The following is a 20,814-nucleotide window of genomic DNA, read 5'->3' on the forward strand; positions in this document are numbered from 1 at the left end:
TCAAGCAATGACAGATTTTTGCATCAATTTTAAAATCATTTAATGCTGTTTATATTAAACCATATCTATATCTATAGATTAGAATTATTATCTGCCTGTTCGAGGTCACGTACAGGTGGTAGTTGCTGTAAGTAGAACAAGTTCCTCTCAACACTGTCAATGCTACCCCCCAATGCTACTACAAAGTGTGTAATATCATAAAAATAAATTGGGATTATATATTACATTCTTGTTCCTCCATGATTTTTTCTTTCTCTAGAATAAAACACTATAGGCAACTTATAATGTATCACACTATAAATTGCCTATATCATATATATATATATATATATATATATATATATATATATATATATATATATATATATATATATATATATATATATATATATGTCGTACCTAGTAGCCAGAACGCACTTCTCAGCCTACTATGCAAGGCCCGATTTGCCTAATAAGCCAAGTTTTCATGAATTAATTGTTTTTCGACTACCTAACCTACCTGACCTAACCTAACCTAACTTTTTCGGCTACCTAACCTAACCTAACCTATAAAGATAGGTTAGGTTAGGTTGGGTTGGTTAGGTTCGGTCATATATCTACGTTAATTTTAACTCCAATTAAAAAAATTAACCTCTTACATAATGAAATGGGTAGCTTTATCATTTCATAAGAAACAAATTTGAGAAAATATATTAATTCAAGAAAACTTGGCTTATTAGGCAAATCGGGCCTTGCATAGTAGGCTGAGAAGTGCGTTCTGGCTACTAGGTACGACATATATATATATATATATATATATATATATATATATATATATATATATATATATATATATATATATATATATATATATATATATATATATATATATAATGTGTACTTGGAGTACTGATGCACAGGTCATACTCGAAGACGATTAAGTCTTCACAAACATCCAACTTATAAATTACCAGAATTCGTAAAATTTGCCTAATTTCTTGGTAATAACACCAAAGATGGCGATAAATACGCAGAATAGATAACATGACCAAATTGCTTAAAGCCAGAGTTGTGAAAATGGGCAAGAATACCCTGAATAGTCTCCCTCCTTTTACTCACCCTCTCGTAGAGGCCAACAGGAATTCCCAGAATCGTGTTAAGAGAAAAAATAATAATGGTGCTGGGATATTCATAGGGCAGGGGAGAGGAGATTCTAATTAGCCGGAGGTATCTAATGTTAGTACAAGAGGTATAATTTTGAATACTAATTATGTTTGGTCATTTGCTACAGTGGGGGGGAGCGGCTAGGTGGTTAGCGAACGCTTGTTCGGGAATTTGCATAATCTTGTTAAAAGACTGTTTGGAAGGCAAACAAGCGTCTGGCGTGTTTTATGCAAATATTTTCTACATTTGTAGGGTGTAGTGAAGTTTGCAGGTGCATATATATTATGGGATTACTTCTTGTGGAGGGATGGGCTGTTACATTAGACTTTTAGCACGCTTGGGTGCGCGCTTGTGTGCCTGCACAGTAAGTACACCTAATGTACTCGAGTAACTATACTTTAAAGGATATAGTTAGATTAAATTTAAAAATTTTACCAGAAAAATATATTTCTATCTTAAACATTTTTTCTTCAAAAATAATTACAAGTTTTCCTTCAACCAGAGCAGCAGTTGAAAGTGAAAACGCACTAGAATTCCAGCTATATGCAAATTCCAGATGTCAGGAAAGCTCCCGGGGTAATTACTCAACATAATTATTACTTATTAGTAACATTATTACCTAACCACCTCTTCTCCTCAACCTTCTCTTCACAAAACACACGTGAATACAATACATTCACATGTGGAATACCTATACAGAACATACATGTGAAGAATTCCCTCCCTCCCCCTTCACGAGCAACTTGCCAAGCCTACAGCGACGGACGCTTGATAATTTACATCCGTTGATGATTGATGTATGATGAGTTCTTAAGTCCACTACGGGCTCACCATAGCCCGTGCTACTTACAAGTTTTTGTTCTAAGTAGCGAATCTTTAACAACAACAGATGAGTTCTGTGGTATTATTGTTGTTTAAGATTCAGCTCCTCGGAACAAGAGTTCCAAAGCAGCACGGGCTATGGTGAGCCCGTAGTGGAGTTCTGTGGTAACTCTGGAGTTTAAGAAGTGATAGATGGTGGCCCACATTTACTCACCGTAAGATATACAAGAGGACACTGCTGTAACAAACTAGGCTGTTGTAAGAATTATCCAGAGTGGTTTATCGACAAAAGAGAATGGGAAGCTGAGCCGCATGGTGACCTGACCCCCAGGGGAATTCGCGGTGGAAATAACCGACGCTTTGTTCATAGCTGCGTATAATGAATCATCCTATAGTATTCAGTAATTTAGAGAAAATTAGCCTTTATTCATTTTGCATTAAAATTGTATTGTATAATAGTACTGGATACAATATCAAGAGTATTCTAATTATTGAGTTTAAGTCACCATCAGTGACGTCACGAATCAGATCTAACTTTTAAGGCGGAGTGACCGGCGGTCATAGGTCAGCAGGGTTGACATGTCTAATATTTCTCAAAGTTTTAATAACCATTTTTGTGATCGGGAACAGCTTTGCCGTTAGATGTTTGTGTAATCTAATTCAGTAAAATAATTCAACCAGTCTGGATCAATTAAGTACAACAGAGTTTAATTGTTATAACTTAAACCTTGCTAGTAACTGGGTAGAACTTTGACTAGGCGGAAGGATACAATGTTCTGTCTGGGGGAGACCAGACAAGGAAGAGATCAGTGTGGAAACGGGAGCAGCTGGGATAAGAGGTCAAACATCTTACCTCTCCCCAAGACCAGCCAAAACATCTAGCTGGTCGCCCAAGGTATAGTTGCTATTGTTATGTATAGAAATAGTCTTCTCATTTGCCATTCAGGTCAAGTAGGGAGTGTTAAAGTGATAGGGAGTGAACACATTTAGATTTTGTTTTAGTTTTCTTTTAATAAATTAAATTTGTTATTAATTTGCATTTTATTGTTTCCATGTGTTTTATGTGTATACTTGTCCTGGTCACGTGGTCCACACGAGGCAGAGTTGCATTGGGCGCCGATTCTAACATCGAATCGGAATTATCATTACCGTGTAATTTATTCCACACTCAAGGTCATCGTTTATAGTGGGGATCAAGCCCCTAGGTTGATTAATTAGCGTGATCGATCCAGACCTCGATCATTGCTCTTGTATTACTGGTCTGGTGGTGGCAGCAGAGGTGACTCTAGGGTTTTGTTCAGAGCTTAGGTCACGTCATACTGGGTGTAGAATCCTAAGTCGGTCAATCGTCTTAGGACCACGTGGCGTGGAGTTGGCTTTGTTAAAAGTTTTGGAGTCCCTTGGTTTAGAAATAAAAGTAAGAATACGGGTAGAGGGTAAAGAAGGTAGAAAAGAGAGAGGACACAAACCCGTGTTACACTGCGTCTCGCGGGTTTTATACTGAACTCTACTGAATGTCGCGTTAGAGATGAAACATTTACTTCACAGTAGGATGAGGCGAGCAAGGGCAGGGGAGGAGAAGAGCGAGGAAGGAAGAGAGAGCAGGATTACAAAGAAAGGGAGGTGGCGATTAAGGTAGAAATGGAGGGAAGGGGATCAAAGGAAGGGTGGTAAAGGGAACAACGGGTGATGAAGGGAAGGATGAAAGGGAGCCAATGGGAGGAAGAGAGTAAAGAAGGAAAAAGTGAAAGGAGAGAAAAAAAGAGAAGGATGAAGGGAGGAAAAAGAAGAAATAGAAGAAGCGGGAATAGATCAACATTCAGAAGACGTATGAGTGCGGTAAGTGGATCACCCACAACACATCTCTCCTGCTCGCGGAACTCCACCTCTTCAGGCTAATCACCTCCACTACAGCACCGCTCCTGTGCCAGGTAAGTCCACTACGGGCTCACCATAGCCCGTGCTACTTGCCCAGCTCCTGTGCCAGGTAAGTTACGGGCTCACCATAGCCCGTGCTACTTGGAACTTGTTCCGAGTAGCTAAATCTATAACAACAACACCTCCGCCCTACACCTGACACAGATAAGGATGAGACCTTTCCGCTACCCTCTCTGCTAAAAAAAAAAAAAAAAACTGAACACATATCTCTTCCCCATGAACGACTGCTACGCCTACCTCATTAATGACCCCACTACTGCCCACTAATTACCCATTCCTATCGCCAGACCCTAACAGCAATATTCCATCTTTCCATTTATAGTTATCGTCGCCAGCTTCTCTATCGTCCGGTCTGTGATCGGTATGTGCTGGGCACATGATTCACTCTGACGGACAAACAGCTCAAGCGTAGCTCAACCTGCCACCCACCTATTCACAACTCCAGACAAACTGTATCGGGCATCATTGTGGCACGAATATATATATGCCTCGGCAATGTCGTATATGCAACCTTATGCCGTAGTTTTGCGTGTTGGTTTCCACTGCTCTCTCTCTCTCTCTCCCTCTCTCTCTCTCTCTCTCTCTCTCTCTCTCTCTCTCTATCTCTGTCTCTGTCTCTGTCTCTCTCTCTCTCTCTCTCTCTCTCTCTCTCTCTCTCTCTCTCTCTCTCTCTCTCTCTTTCTTTCTCCCTCTCTCTCTCTCTCTCTCCCTCTCTCTCTCTCCATCTCTCTCTCTCTCTCCCTCTCTCTCTCTCTCTCTCTCTCTCTCTCTCTCTCTCTCTCTCTCTCTCTCTCTCTCTCTCTCTCTCTCTCTCTCTCTCTCTCTCTCTCTCCCTCTCTCTCTCTCCCTCTCTCTCTCTCTCTCTCTCTCTCTCTCTCTCTCTCTCTCTCTCTCTCTCTCTCTCTCTCTCTCCCTCTCCCTCTCTCTCTCTCTCTCTTGAACAGCAAGGGCTTTTGGAATTTTCAAGTATATATATATGTCTTTCCTAATAGCCAGAACTGCACTATTTGGCTTAGTATGCATGGCCCGATTTGCCTGCCTGACAGAGTGTTTTTCGTTATTTTCAAATTGGTTTATCCAATCGTAGTATATTATGAACATGAATTACTGACTTAATTATTTCCGGCGGCCTGTGGTAGCTGTCAGTAAGTAAACATGAGCCAGCTGCTACCTAGACACCTGAGCCAGCTGCTACCTAGACACATGAGCCAGCTGCTACCTAGACACATGAGCCAGCTGCTACCTAGACACATGAGCCAGCTGCTACCTAGACATATTAGCCAGCTACTACGTAGACACATGAGCCAGCTGCTACGTAAACACATGAGCCAGCTGCTACGTAAACACATGAGCCAGCTGCTACCTAAACACCTGAGCCAGCTGCTACCTAGACACCTGAGCCAGCTGCTACCTAGACACATGAGCCAGCTGCTGCTACGTAGATAAGTGGTGCATGCATCTCACCTCTCATGATGTAGGAGACGTCGATGAGGAATCCGGAGCCTCGGTCCTTCTCCTGGGCGACGAAGGTGACCACGAGGGGCCTGGAGGACTGGAAGCTCCTGCGGGGGATGTCGTCTCCTCCATACTGCAGCAGGGGCTTGGCTCCCCCGCCCGCCACCTGCCACACCTACGGGGGAAGGTCCAGGAGGTGGGTGAGGCTCACACTACCGTCTCTCCACACACCTCATCCTCTACTGCTCCATCATGTCTACCATTTACTTGAATGTACCCGGACCAAGAGTCAAAGAGTTTGCCTCGCTATTAACAAAACCTGTATATATCTTTACACACAGAAATGACAATAGCGTGATGTATCAAATGAACAGATCCACAAGGGCCGTGACGAAGGGTTCGAACCTACGTCCGAGAGGATCCCAGACGCTGCCTTAATCGACTGAGCTACGACATGGTAAAAAGAATTGCAATTTACACAAATCCACCCCCCCCCTCCCCTCCTTGTGGACTTGTTCATTCGATGCATGTCAAATGAACAAGTCCATGTTGATGCACTGTGAACATCTTCACTACTCACTAGCTTCATCACTGCAGCAATCTTCACGCTTTCATCACTGTAACCATCTACACTACACAACCATCATGACAATATTAATTTCCACTGCAAAATGACCAATATCACTAATGATCTTTACTTCACGTAAATATGTGTACTTTAAGTACATATGTGTACTTTAAACCACATAGTATAAATGCGGTCACTTCAGAACGATGGGCTGCATTTTTTAAGATACAGATTAAATTAAAATCAATATATTATTCTAACCTAAATTAGCAGCAATGTGTAAAAACCAAACGTATGTTTATATTAATACAGGCGTTGGGGTCAGCATGGGGGGGGGGGAGGAGGGGGAGCATGAGGGAACGGGAGGGGGGAGAAAGGTAACAAGGGGGGGGGGGAAGGAGGCATGAGGGAAGGGGGAAGGGAGAGAGAGGGAAGGAGGGAAGGAAGGCAGCAGGGGTGAGAGATAATGGATTATTGGCAGTAACTCCTCCGACGCTGTTTGCCCGCGGGCGACAGAGTGGACTGTGGAATTTTTACCCCGTCATCAAGCGTGTAGGGAGGATTTCCCCGGGGCATTTTTTGTTTTGTTTTGCTCTGTCTTTTTTGAGGAAAGGAAGCGCTGGTGTGAGTTAGACTCGAAGGTTGCTTCCTGCCTGTGACTTGGCTAACACCATTTGATTTGTTTTGTCAAGTGTTGCTTTGAGGTGTTCCTTCTGCGTGTGTTGAAGGTCGCGGAGGACACGCGGCCTCCTCCCACACTCTTAGAAAATACACATATACAGATGAGAGAACGTTTGTTTGTCTGTCTGTCTGTCTAAAACTGGAGACCCGACACTTACCTGTCTCCCTTGTTTTCAACAATCAAACAAGTCAACCCCCAATACAGGGGTTGCTGTGTACTGGGGGTTGACTGAGGGGCTGGGGGTTGACTGAGGGCTAGGGCTGTACCTAATATCTGTCTGTCTGTCCAAAACTGGAGACCCGACACTTGCCTGTCTCCCTTGTTTTCAACAATCAAACACGTCAACCCCCAATACAGGGGTTGCTGTGTACTGGGGGTTGACTGAGGGGCTGGGGCTGTACCTAATTAAACCGCCAATGTGGTCCTCAGTCAAAACAATCCTTTCATCTCCTCACTCGCATTTAGTTGTGTTGATATTCAATTAAACTTCCAGGTCTTGACATTTACCACTCTGGCACTGACATTTAGACTATAATAATTGGACGCCACCAATAGAGACAATTTCGGGAAAGGAATCAAGAGCGTTAAAAACAAACACCAATTTCAATCTCAAAGAGTTTCTCCATGTTTTGAAAATAGGGAAATTGGCCAACTTGCGAGAGGGGTCGAAAAGATCAAAATAGTTTGGAACGAGACTCAATACGAGGAAAACAGGGAATTGCAGGAATGAAAGTCTCCCCCCCCCTTCTCTCTCTCTCTCTCTCTCTCTCTCTCTCTCTCTCTCTCTCTCTCTCTCTCTCTCTCTCTCTCTCTCTCTCTCTCTCTCTCTCTCTCTCTCTCTCTCTCTCTCTCTCTCTCTCTCTCTCTCTCTCTCTCTCTCTCTCTCTCTCTCTCTCTCTCTCTCTCTCTCTCTCTCTCTCTCTCTCTCTCTCTCAAACTCTTTCCCTCTCTCTCTCTCACAAACACTTTCCCCCTCTCTGTCTTTCCCTCTCTTTCTCTTCCCTCTCTCTCTCTCTCTCTCTCTCTCTCTCTCTCTCTCTCTCTCTCTCTCTCTCTCTCTCTCTCTCTCTCTCTCTCTCTCTCTCAAACACTTTCCCTCTCTCTCTCACAAACACTTTCCCTCTCTCTCACACAAACACTTTCCCTATCTCTCTCTCTTTCCCTCTCTCTCTCTCTTTCCCTCTCTCTCACTTTCCCTCTCTCTCTCTCTTTCCCTCTCTCAATCTCTTTCCCTTATAAAACATATAATTGGAGACCATATAATATAAGGAAAACATATAATAACCCGTGTTTCAATAGACAGTGCCAAGAAGCAAAAGCAAGAAGCAAGAGGGAGTGGAAGAAATATACAGAAGACAAAAGACACAGGTAAACGGGTTAGATGCAACAGGGCCAGGAATGACTACATAAACACAAGAAGATTGGCAGAAAGAAACTGTGAAAATTATATGGTCTCCAAAGCAAAGAGACAACCGAAACTTTTACATAACTATATAAGAAGGAAAATGACAGTGAATGACCATCAGTTGATTGACGGTTGAGAGGCGGGACCAAAGAGCCAGAGCTCAACCCCCGCAAGCTCAACTTGGTAAGTACACACACACACACACACACACACACACACATACACACACACACACACACACACACACACACACACACACACACACACACACGCACACACACACACACACCTTACAAAAGTGGAAACAGAGGAGACTGGGACTGGATGTACAGGTTCCTGAGCCTACTGGGCTCTATCATATCTACATTTGAAACTGTGCATGGAGTGTGTGTGTGTGTGTGTGTGTGTGTGTGTGTGTGTGTGTGTGTGTGTGTGTGTGTGTGTGTGTGTGTGTGTGTGCGTGCGCAAGCAAGCAAGCAAGCAAGCATCCGCAGGGTTGACTTTTACAGTGTATTCTGCTTCATTAAGCCCTGGTATGAGACCACCAGCACACACACACACACACACTCACTGCCTGTGTGTGCAAGGAACTGCACGCCAGCCGCCAGATGACACAAATAATTAAGGTCAGATATTGCAGAAGCATTATTCAAAAGTGCCTTGATATTGCCGTGTGTGTGTGTGTGTGTGTGTGTGTGTGTGTGTGTGTGTGTGTGTGTGTGTGTGTGTGTACTCACCTATACTCACCTATATGTGCTTGCAGGATCGAGCATTGACTCTTGGATCCCGCCTTTCGAGCATCGGTTGTTTACAGCAATGACTCCTGTCCCATTTCCCTATCATACCTGGTTTTAAAATTATGAATAGTATTTGCTTCCACAACCTGTTCCTGAAGTGCATTCCATTTCCCCACTACTCTCACGCTAAAAGAAAACTTCCTTACATCTCTGTGACTCATCTGAGTTTCAAGCTTCCATCCATGTCCTCTCGTTCTGTTACTATTCCGTGTGAACATTTCGTCTATGTCCACTCTGTCAATTCCTCTGAGTATCTTATACGTTCCTATCATGTCCCCCCTCTCCCTTCTTCTTTCTAGTGTCGTAAGGCACAGTTCCCTCAGGCGCTCTTCATACCCCATCCCTCGTAGCTCTGGGACGAGTCTCGTTGCAAACCTCTGAACCTTTTCCAGTTTCATTATATGCTTCTTCAGATGGGGACTCCATGATGAGGCGGCATACTCTAAGACTGGCCTTACGTAGGCAGTGTAAAGCGCCCTAAATGCCTCCTTACTTAGGTTTCTGAATGATGTTCTAACTTTTGCCAGTGTAGAGTACGCTGCTGTCGTTATCCTATTAATATGTGCCTCAGGAGATAGATTAGGTGTTACGTCCACCCCCAGGTCTCTTTCACGCGTCGTTACAGGTAGGCTGTTCCCCTTCATTGTGTACTGTCCCTTTGGTCTCCTATCTCCTAGTCCCATTTCCATAACTTTACATTTGCTCGTGTTGAATTCTAGTAGCCATTTCTCTGACCATCTCTGCAATCTGTTCAGGTCCTCTTGGAGGATCCTGCAATCCTCATCTGTCACAACTCTTCTCATCAACTTTGCATCATCCGCAAACATCGACATGTAGGACTCTACGCCTGTAAACATGTCGTTAACATACACAAGAAATAGAATTGGTCCCAGCACCGATCCTTGTGGTACTCCACTTGTTACTGTTCGCCAGTCCGACTTCTCGCCCCTTACCGTAACTCTTTGGCTCCTTCCTGTTAGGTAGTTCCTTATCCATTCTAGGACCTTTCCCCCCACCCCCGCCTGCCTCTCGAGCTTGAACAGCAGTCTCATGTGCGGTACTGTATCAAAGGCTTTTTGGCAGTCCAGAAATATGCAGTCTGCCCAACCATCTCTGTCCTGTCTTATCCTCGTTATTTTATCATAGAATTCCAGAAGGTTTGTTAGGCACGATTTCCCTGTCCAGAACCCATGTTGATGTTTGTTCACAAACCTAATGTTCTCCAGGTGTGCAACCAGTCGTAGCCTAATTATTCTTTCCAGTATTTTACAGGGGATGCTTGTCAGTGATACAGGTCTGTAGTTAAGTGCCTCCTCCCTATCTCCTTTCTTGAAGATCGGCACGACATTTGCCTTCTTCCAGCAACTGGGCAATTCTCCTGACATAAGTGACTCATTAAAGATCATTGCCAGAGGCACGCTGAGGGCCTGTGCTGCTTCTTTTAGTATCCACGGTGATACTTTGTCTGGTCCAACTGCTTTAGTTGCATCTAGAGTTGTCAACTGTTTCATTACCTCCTCTGCTGTCACCTCTATATCTGATAGTCTTTCATCTAGGGTAACCCCTTCCAACAATGGGAGCTGCTCAGGCTCGGTAGTGAACACTCCATGGAAACTGGCATTCAGTGCCTCGCAGATTTCCTTGTCACTTTCAGTATATGCCCCCTCTGTCTTCCTTAGTCTTGTCACTTGGTCGTTCACCGACATTTTTCTTCTTATATGACTGTGTAGTAACTTAGGTTGTTTTTTCGCTTTGATTGCAATATCGTTCTCATAGTCCCTTTCCGATGTTCGTCTTATGTTAATGTAATCGTTCCTAGCTCTGTTGTATCTGCTTCTGTTGTCCTCTGTTCTTTGTCTTCTGTACTTCCTCCACTCCCGCCTGCTGGCCATTTTTGCTTCCTGACACTGTCTATTAAACCATGGGTTATTATATTCCTTCTTATTTTTTCCCTTTACCGTTGGTATAAATCTCTCTTCGGCCTCCTGGCATTTCTGTATGACTAGGTCCATCATATCTTGGACTGTTTTTCCTCTAATTTCTTCCTCCCACTGCACTTCACCCAGATAGTCCCTTATCCTCATATAGTCCCCTTTCCTGTAGTCAGCTCTCCTTTCCCAGATCTCTTGTCCCATGGTCATAATTTTGAATTCCATCATGTAGTCAAAGACTAGGACACAATGGTCACTGGCCCCTAGAGGTATTTCATGCTCTAAATTCTCGATATCTTCTACGTTCTGGGTGAAAATCAGGTCTAATAGGCTCGGTGCATCTCCTCCTCTTTCCCTTGTGTCTTCCTTCACATGTTGTGTCAGGAAATTCCTGTCTATAACATCTACTAATTTTGCTCCCCACGTTTCATCCCCTCCATGGGGATTCCTTGATTCCCAATTTATCTCTCCATGATTTAGGTCCCCCATGATCAGCAGCTTCGCTCTCATTCTGTGGGCTAGTGTTGCTGCCTTCTGCAGTTCATCAATACATGCTTTGTTGTTGTCATCATACTCCTGCCTGGGTCTTCTACTGTTTGGTGGGGGATTGTAGATTACCATGATCACAATCTTCCTCCCATCTACTGTCAGAGTTCCATGTATGAAGCTTGTGCACTCATTGGTAACTCGATTTCCCAGGTCTTCAAACTTCCATTTCCGCTTTATTAGGAGTGCTACTCCCCCTCCCTGTCTCTGTGTCCTCTCTTTTCGTATCACCTGGTACCCTTCAGGAAAGATAGCATCTGAGATCATGTCATTAATTTTAGTTTCCACAATTGCAACTATGTCAGGATCTGCTTCACTCACTCTTTCTTTTATCTCTTCTGCTTTATTAGATACCCCATCAGCATTGGTGTACCAAACCTTGAGATTCTTCATGGAAACTCTTGTACCAGAGTTCTCCCTTTCTCTGGGGGTCTGGGGGGATCTGGGGGATGTCTGGGGGGTGACTGGGGGCAGAGGGGATCTGGGGGATCTGGGGGGTGTCTGGGGGATGACTGGGGGCGGGGAGGGTCCGGGGGATGTCCGGGGGGATCCAGGGGGTGTCTGGGGGGGTCCGGGGGGTGTATGGGGGGTGAAAGAGTTCAGGAGGGGTGCTTGGGGGGCTACTGGGGGCTGGGCTTCTAGGAAGGTAGGTAGGAGGGTCTGGGGTAGGGCCTGGGTAGGTAGGTCTGGAGTAGGAAGGGCATACTGGGTCTGAAGATTAGGGAGGGCATAGAGGGGTTGGGAGATGGCGTAAGGTTGGGAGACAGATAGAGGTTGAGAGGTTGGGAGGGGGATGGATAGAGGGGGTGGGGGGGACCTCCCACCTCCCTCGCAAGGGTGGGGGGTCACATGGAAGGAGAGGGGATGAGGAGGGGTGAGGGCAGGGTAGGCTTTGGGTGTTGAGGGGATGAGGTCTGGGTGGGTTCTTGGGGTTGAGGGGATGAGGTCTGGATGGGATTTGGGGGTTGAGGAGATGAGAGCTGGGTGGGTTTTGGGGGTTGAGGGGACGAGGGCTGGACGGGTTTTGGGGGTTGAGGTGATGAGGGGGTCCTTGGAATGTGGGATGAATTTGACTCCAGTGGGGTCAGAGGGGTCAAGGGATGTGCTGGGGAGATAAGCAGGGGCGGCTGATTTGGGAAAGGGGTGACCTGAGAAGCACGTGTGAGCTGGTTAGCATGGGGTGGATTAGCACTGGGGTGTGTAGCTGCGCTCAAATGGGAAGAGTCGTATTGTTGTTTGCTTGCTCTGTGGGCAATCTGTTCCTCCTTCGTCATGAATTTGTCAATAAATACGTTGTAGTAATTTTCGCTACCTCTGAGTAGGTGTTTGTGATGCAGTATGTAATCCACTGCCTCTTCGTTAGTGAACTGTACCAGGACAGGTCGTTTCCTGTTACAGTTGTATGGTCCAATGCGTCGGTGGACTTGCACCTCATTCCCTGCCATCTGGGCTCTCATGTCTCTCAAGATCCCCTGTAGTTCCAAATCCTCAATCTCCATCCTTTCCTGCCTCGATGGTGCCCTGGCTTCAAGTAATCCATGGATTATGATTGTCCTCTTTCTCAGTTCAGGGTCATGCTGGTGGCCCTCTCCCTGGCTGACCCCCACCCCTCCTACACCCGCTACTCCACCTACTACTACTACTTCCCCTTCCCCTGCCAAGCTTCCCTTATTCCTGCCAAATTCATTAGTAAGCCTAGATATTTCTCCTTGCCATTCTACCCTGCTCTTCCTGATTTCCTCTTGAATATAATCCATAAACTCTTGTTTGAGTCTTTGAACCTCGCCCTGTATCTTATTAAAGACTTCACTTTTAATCCCCTGGATTAGATCACCTATCCAAACATCCCTCTTCTCTACAAATTTCCCAATCATCTTCTCCACAAACCTATCTTCTTCCTCAATCATAATACTGCTGGACCTAGACGCCCTTCCTGACCTAGTCATTGCTATAATGCAACCTTACCCACAGGGGTTCCAAGTATCTTACCGTCCTGCTAACACAATAGGTGAGTGAATCTCCAAGCGTCTCCAAGCGTGTGTGTGTCTGTGTGTGTGTGTGTGTGTGTGTGTGTGTGCGTGTGTCTGTGTGTGTGTGTGCGTGTGTGTGTGTGTGTGTGTGTGTGTGTGTGTGTGTGTGTGTGTGTGTGTCTGTGTGTGTGTGTGCGTGTGTGTGTGTGTGTGTGTGTGTGTGTGTGTGTGTGTGTGTGTGTGTGTGTGTGTGTGTGTGTGTCTGTGTGTGTGTGTGTGTGTGTGTGTGTGTGTGTGTGTGTGTGTGTGTTTTCTGTTAAGCCTTACCTAAGCAAGCCGTCCTGTTCACAATAGGTAACAATAACATGTGAACAACCTCAGTCTCTAATTTGTCAGCCTGAATGATCAAAGCTGTAATGATCTAAATCTAAGACGTGTTAGATTTACTTACAACCTTTATTCTAAATTCCTTATTAAAATAAAATTAATTATTGTATTAATTAAATTTAATTCCTTATTAAAATTACGTAGGCCTTCTTAGGCATATACAAACACTTTAAAATATGATTAATAAATATTTGAGAAAATATAGGTTTTTATTATTATACCATAGGAAAAATGCATCGTGTAAGTCGGGTTGCCGATGTATTAAGTCAAATTAACCCACCACAAATACTGATATATTAGCGATGGGGGAACACAAACACACATTCAAGCAGAAATCAACAAACACACATTCAATCAGAAATCAACAAACACACATACACTCAGAAATCAACAAACACACATTCAATCAGAAATCAACAAACACACATTCAATCAGAAATCCACAAACACACATACAAGCAGGAATCAACACACATTCAAGCAGGAATCCACAAACACACATACAAGCAGGAATCCACAAACACACATACAAGCAGGAATCAACACACATTCAAGCAGGAATCCACATACACAAACACACACCGTGTTCATCACCGCGCGGCCCCACTCACCGACATGACGTCCTTAGCGCCCGTGTTGAAGCGGAGAACATCGAGCTTGACAATGTTGCGGGTGTCGACGGCTATCCTCCAGGTGCAGTTGGTGAAGGCTGGGTACTGGGCCAGCGCCAGCCAGGTCATGGTGGGCCGCTCGGCGGGGCCGCCCTTCGGCACCTCCTTCTTCAGTTTCTCCTTCTTCGACGTCAATTGGTACGGCTGCTTCTGTAGGCGAGGCCCCGGAAGGACCTGTGGTGGAGGGACTTGGTGTGTGTGTTGAAGTACTTGGGAGTACCTCGGTGTATATCTCAGCAAATAGCCCAAAAGTTATAAGTCAATAACTGTCAACTAGTAGGGCCAGATTCACGAAGCACTTACGTGAGCCCTTACGAACCTGTACATCTTTTCTCAATCTTTGATGGCTTTGTTTCCAATTATTAAACAGTTAATTAGCTCCGAAGCACCAAGAGGCTGTTTATAACAATAACAACAGTTGAGTGGGAAGTTTTCATGCTTGTAAACTGTTTAATAAATGTAACCAAAGCCGTCAAAGATTGAGGAAAGATGTACACGTTCGTGAGTGCATGCGTAAGTGCTTTCGTGAATCTGGCCCCAGGACATTTAATACACAGTGCTTAACATGAGGCAGAAATATACTCATAACAAGAGAACCAATATTAATGATTGCAAACTTAAATAATAATTAGAGATAATACACCCGATGGAAAACATTTAATGTCTTCTTCGCTTCCTTCCCTCCCTTCTTGCTACCTCTTCCTTTCAGCTCCCTTTGACCTTCTCCCTCTCCTTGACCCCCCTTTTCTTCCCCTCTCTCTCCCTTTCCGTCCGCCACCTTGGCCACGGGAGGTACTCACCCCGTGAAGGTTGAGTGTCGGGAGCGCTATGAGGTGCTCCTCGGCCACAGTCACTCCTCCGTTGACACAGGCTGTGGACACAACAACAACAACAGTTATCTTGAGGTTATCTTGAGATGATTTCGGGGCTTTTAGTGTCCCCGCGGCCCGGTCCTCGACCAGGCCTCCACCCCCAGGAAGCAGCCCGTGACAGCTGACTAACACTCAGGTACCTAATTTATTGCTAGGTAACAGGAGCATAGGGTGAAAGAAACTCTGCCCATTGTTTCTCGCCGGCCCCTGGGATCGAACCCAGGACCACAGGATTATAAGTCCCGCGTGCTGTCCGCTAGGCCGACCGGCTCCCCAGTGATCAAGAACAGGGACCTGATTCACGAAAGCACTTACGAACCCGTACATCTTTTCTCAATCTTTGGCGGCTTTGTTTACAATTATTTAACAGTCATTGAGCTCCGAAGCACCAGGAGGCTGTTTATAACAATAACAACAGTTGAATGGGAAGTTTTCATGCTTGTAAACTGTTTAATAAATGTAACCAAAGCCGTCAAAGATTGAGGAAAGATGTACACGTTCGTAAGTGCTTGCGTAAGTGCTTGTGTAAGTGTTTTCGTGAATCTGGCCCCAGGACTCCAGGCCGGTGGCCCGCGACCAGCTCCTCCCTCCTCTACAACACTTGCTAGTTTGCTTTACTTATTCTCCACTTTATACCCCATCAAGTGGGCGGTAGTGGAAAGAGGATACATTGGCATATAATGAACTCAGATAAGCAAGTTACAGTCTTAATAAGCAAGTTACAGTCTTGATAAGCAAATTACAGTCTTGATAAGCAAGTTACAGTCTTGATAAGCAAGTTACAGTCTTGATAAGCAAGTTACTGTTATGATAGGCAAGTTACAGTCCTGATAAGCAAGTTACAGTTATGATAGGCAAGTTACAGTCTTGATAAGCAAGTTACAGTCTTGATAAGCAAGTTACTGTTATGATAGGCAAGTTACAGTCTTGATAAGCAAGTTACACATATCAATGTATATACCGAGAATGGGCGCAAGTACAGGCTCTAAGTAAAGCAAAATCCACTTGCGAGACCGTTGCTCTACCGTCCAGTCCACTTGGACTGGACGGTAGAGCGACGGTCTCGCTTCTTGCAGGCCGGCGTTCAATCCCCCGACCGTCCAAGTATTTGGGCACCATTCCTTCCCCTCTGTCCCATCCTAAATCCTCAGCCTCATATCCCTTCCAAGTGCTATATAGTCGTAATGGCTTAGTGCTTTCTCCTGATACCTTATATTTGCGGTGTGTGGGCCTGATACTAACACCCACAACACAGCCGCCCACGGCCCACATTATGATAAAGATCACAGTAAACGACATAGTAAGATAAGGAGAAATATAAGTTAATAAGGAGAAATATAAGTTAATAAGAAGAAATATAAGTTAAAGGAAGGAAAGAAGCAATAAATATCAATATAATGAGATCGAAAATAAGACAGAAAAAAAGGACAGATAAAAATTAAAATGCAGTTGATGACAAATATATGCTCTTCACACTGAGGCAGGTGACCTAGGGACCTAAGGATTGGCTAGCCAGACCAAAGACTAGCTAGCCAGAGCACCCAGGGAACCCAGGACTAGCTAGCCAGAGTGACTACGGACTCAGGGCTAGCCGAAAGCCAAATATTGACTCTCAACTACGAAGTTAATAGCTGAAATAAAAGCTAGTGCACATTTTCCAAGGTCTTTGGTCATAAAGATCCAATTTTTCCAATATGCCCATAAGAAAAGAGCTCCTCCGTCGCTGGCAATATTACAGCCAAAATTACCCAGAATAAATATCTCTGGCGAGTTACTTTCGTCGCCTGAACACTTGCATGTTTGGTGTTCATAGCCATGGTGTTCATAGCCATGGTGTTCATAGCCATGGTGTTCATAGCCATGGTGTTCATAGCCATGGTGTTCATAGCCATGGTGTTCATAGCCATGGTGTTCACAGCCATGGTGTTCATAGCCATGGTGTTCATAGCCATGGTGTTCACAGCCATGGTGTTCATAGCCATGGTGTTCATAGCCATGGTGTTCATAGCCATGGTGTTCATAGCCATGGTGTTCATAGCCATGGTGTTCATAAACAATGTGTTCATAGCCATTATGACGTTACAGCACTTGGAAGCTGTACGAGCACATAATATAACACTAGAAAGATATATGAGGACATATCATAGCACTTGAACGATACATGAGGACATACTATAGACTTTGAAGATTAACGAGGACATAATATAGCACTTGGAATACATATGAGGACATATCATAGCACATGCAACATACAGTCGCCCACATATGGACACGGTACAAGCGGGCGGACAAGCTCTGACCTCGGGGCTCGTAGCGGTAGGCGAGGAGGAAGCCGTAATAGGTGGTGTACTCGTCGCTGACGAAGTCCACTACCATAGTGTCGTCGGGGGAGGTGACCATCCACTGGGCCGTCAGGTCCCCGGACGCCCGCAGCAGCTGCTCCGTCCGCTCCTGGCTACTGTAGATCTACACCACCACCAGGACAACCCAGGTAGTGGCGGCGAAGGAAGTAAGTAATTAAAAGAAGGCACCAAACCGGGAAGGCTATGTAGCACCAAGGCGGCGAAGGAAAAGTCGTCATTATCTTGTCAGTCTTTAATTGAGTTTAATTTTAAAATTTTAATCATTTATAGATGAGGAGTCACAATAACGTGACTGAAAGATGTTGACCAGACCACACACTAGAAAGTGAAGAGACGACGACGTTTCGGTCCGTCCTGGACCATTATGAAGTCGATTGTGATAATGGTCCAATCGACTCGATAATGGTCCAGTGGTCCAGGATGGACCGAAACGTCGTCGTCGTCTCTTGACTTTCTAGTGTGTGGTCTGGTCAACTTTAATCATTTAGTTGCAGCATCGCTCTTGTTTGTTTGGCTTTATTAAGGTTATATAAAAATGATTTATACATATTTTATCTGGAAGGGTATTTCATATTTAAGAGAAGCGACTCATTGAATACACAAGGAAGTTTCAGGGGTTAATAAACATAAATGCTGTAAACAAATTATAATTCACATAGGATTACCGCGTGTCCCACTTTCACGAGGTCGGGAAGCATAGGAAATAGGAGGAATATTACGACTGCGAAAAAAAGGTTATATAAATATATTAACAATGAGTACGAGGGAATATTTGCCTTGGTGGGAAGAAATTTGGGGAAGGTGGATCCCATCCTACCCTGCCAACACTGTACCATACGGAGTGCAAGGCTCAGAGCATCACACACTGGTGGTGGGCAGTGATTGGCTACTTTAGGTTGGCAATTTTGTCTCATATCATTTCTCTGACATAAATGAACACGAAGCGTTCACGTGCCGCGGGTATTATTATGTTTCCACATTCCTACCGTACAATTCAGCCTCATTACTTTTTAAATATACAACAATTGAAATATTATTGAATCTATAAGAAAACGAAGAATTATCATAGCATTTTTAACTTATTAGTGATGTTTTCCTAATATTTTCCTGCCACGATCAACCATCATCCACAAGCTTTCTTTCCTCTTTCCCCTCATCCTCTCGCCCTTTCCCCCATTCCATCATTCACTAGCAAAGGTGCCGGGGCGGCGCTCCGGCAACACTGCTCCACTGATGTTATGTATGAACGCAAACATCATGTCCTCTCAACCCACCACTACCTATATGGTACAACAGACCTGTCCTCCCCCTCAAAGTCTCCCTCTCACAATTTACATGTTATAACTCCTAACATTCCTAACTGAAATTTGCCGTAGTATAAAAGCCACCAGTTGACTTCCCTCTCAACAGGAAACTGTTTCTGAAGGCGGCGCCATTGCTCCCCAGACTTGTAAGAGACGGTAATCATGCTGGATACGAGTTCCATTACACCAGTATAGACTGGCGAGTATTTTCCGATACCTGCGGTGGGCGTCCCGGGCTGACTGTGGTGGCTGGCCGGTCATATCCAGCTGCTGCTCCCTCTCTCCTCACCGCCTTATTCTTATAATACAATACACGAAATCACTACACATATCTTTTTTAATATTTACGTTTTTTTGGTATTTGAGTAGCAGTTAGCAAGCGTTGTCGCTGAAGCATTAACGAAGCATCACGTCCCTAGAACTGAACTCACTACATCAGTCAACGCAAGCATAGGAAAGATATACCCAGCCTCTATTCTATCCTTTGGGACAGTGGAGAGGTATATCTACCTATCTCTTCTCCCATGATGACATATAATAACAAAAAATAACACGAAATACCTGAAGTCGAGCGACACACTCAGTCACGGTCTCCTCAGTGAAGATTCGAACCCAGGGCCACTGAATTGTCATATCAACATGATAACCCCCTTTTTCCCATAACATGCATGCCACTAGATACACGCTGGCTAGCCCATAATGCATGCTCAAGTAAAGCTGTAATGCCATGCTAAGATTCACACAAGAAAGCGAAGAAAATATAAGAAAATCGCCTGTCATATGTCTCTGCCTGTCTCTGTCTCTGTCTGTCTGTCTGTCTGTCTGTCTGTCTGTCTCTGTCTCTGTCTCTGTCTCTGTCTCTGTCTCTGTCTCTGTCTCTCTCTCTCTCTCTCTCTCTCTCTCTCTCTCTCTCTCTCTCTCCTTCTCTCTGAACGGATTCAGATTAAATATAAAAATGAATTTGAATGCACATTGGCAAGCTGCGGCTGAATGGAAATATAGAGAAGAAATGTGGGTGTCTTAATGGCAGGAAGAGTGATATTTTGAGGTCGAGGGAGCAAAGGTATGTCGATTATTCTGGATCACTTTAGGACGGGCTAAGGGAAAAGGGGGCGAATAAAACAAGAATTAAAAAAAATAAACAATGAAGGTAGACTTTGTTGTCTTCACAGCATCGTAAGTCATGATAAAAGGATTTGTTGTAAAGCATCTTTGTATGTGGAGGTTATTCATAATTGCTTTGATGAATAATAATTAACAATACATTTATTTTACATTTACCAACATGAAAATAAACCGACGTTTCTAATCAGAAAAGGAAATGAAGTTCACTTTTTTTTTCTCATGGACTTCATGAGAAGTCCTTTTCCCATGGACTTCATGAGAAAAGGTCAAGTCCCAACACCTTCTTCTGGACCGCTGGGGGGGGGGGGAGGCGGGGAGGGGGGCGCGGCATCAAAGGCAAATTATAACCAGTTCACAAAAACTAAATTGTCTTGGCTAAATGTCTCTGGGGCTCCAACTTCTGAAGTCATTATGTGACTAATCTTCGAGCCACTTACATTTATCCTCCACTCAGGGCTCTCCACTTAAGACCATCCACTCAGGATCCTTCACTCAGACTCCTCCACAGTAATCTCACAGCTGACCAAGATTGTGTCCAGTCAGCCCATCTTCTCAACTAATAGGCCGAGTTGTGGTAACCAACGTTACAAATCCAACCTACTATGAAACATAACGGCTCACAAATATCTACGTTTTCTATGCATCGGACTCGACAGGATAAGTGGGTTGCTTGGGTTCGTACGTCTCAGGTTATGTCAGAAGGTTGTACTTTGTACGGAGTGGCAATTCAAGAGAACGAAATGGACGATGACCGAAATGGTCCATGAGATCCACATCTGTGTTGATCAACTAAGTTCTTCCTTCTAGCAGATGATACAGGCCTATAATGACCGGG

At 44.5% G+C, this 20,814-nt stretch overlaps 1 protein-coding gene across 1 annotated transcript in view; it reads right to left on the reverse strand.

Moving 5' to 3' along the window:
- Positions 1–20,814, reverse strand: part of LOC123765089 (uncharacterized) — a 158,098-nt gene that overhangs the window by 111,037 nt on the left and 26,247 nt on the right. Inside the window, 4 exon segments of the mRNA XM_069333529.1 lie at positions 5,368–5,533; positions 14,256–14,489; positions 15,116–15,186; positions 17,488–17,653. Of these exon segments, the coding sequence (XP_069189630.1) occupies positions 5,368–5,533; positions 14,256–14,489; positions 15,116–15,186; positions 17,488–17,653 (637 nt within the window).

Source organism: Procambarus clarkii, chromosome 29, assembly GCF_040958095.1.
Source record: "Procambarus clarkii isolate CNS0578487 chromosome 29, FALCON_Pclarkii_2.0, whole genome shotgun sequence".
Taxonomy (NCBI): domain Eukaryota; kingdom Metazoa; phylum Arthropoda; class Malacostraca; order Decapoda; family Cambaridae; genus Procambarus; species Procambarus clarkii.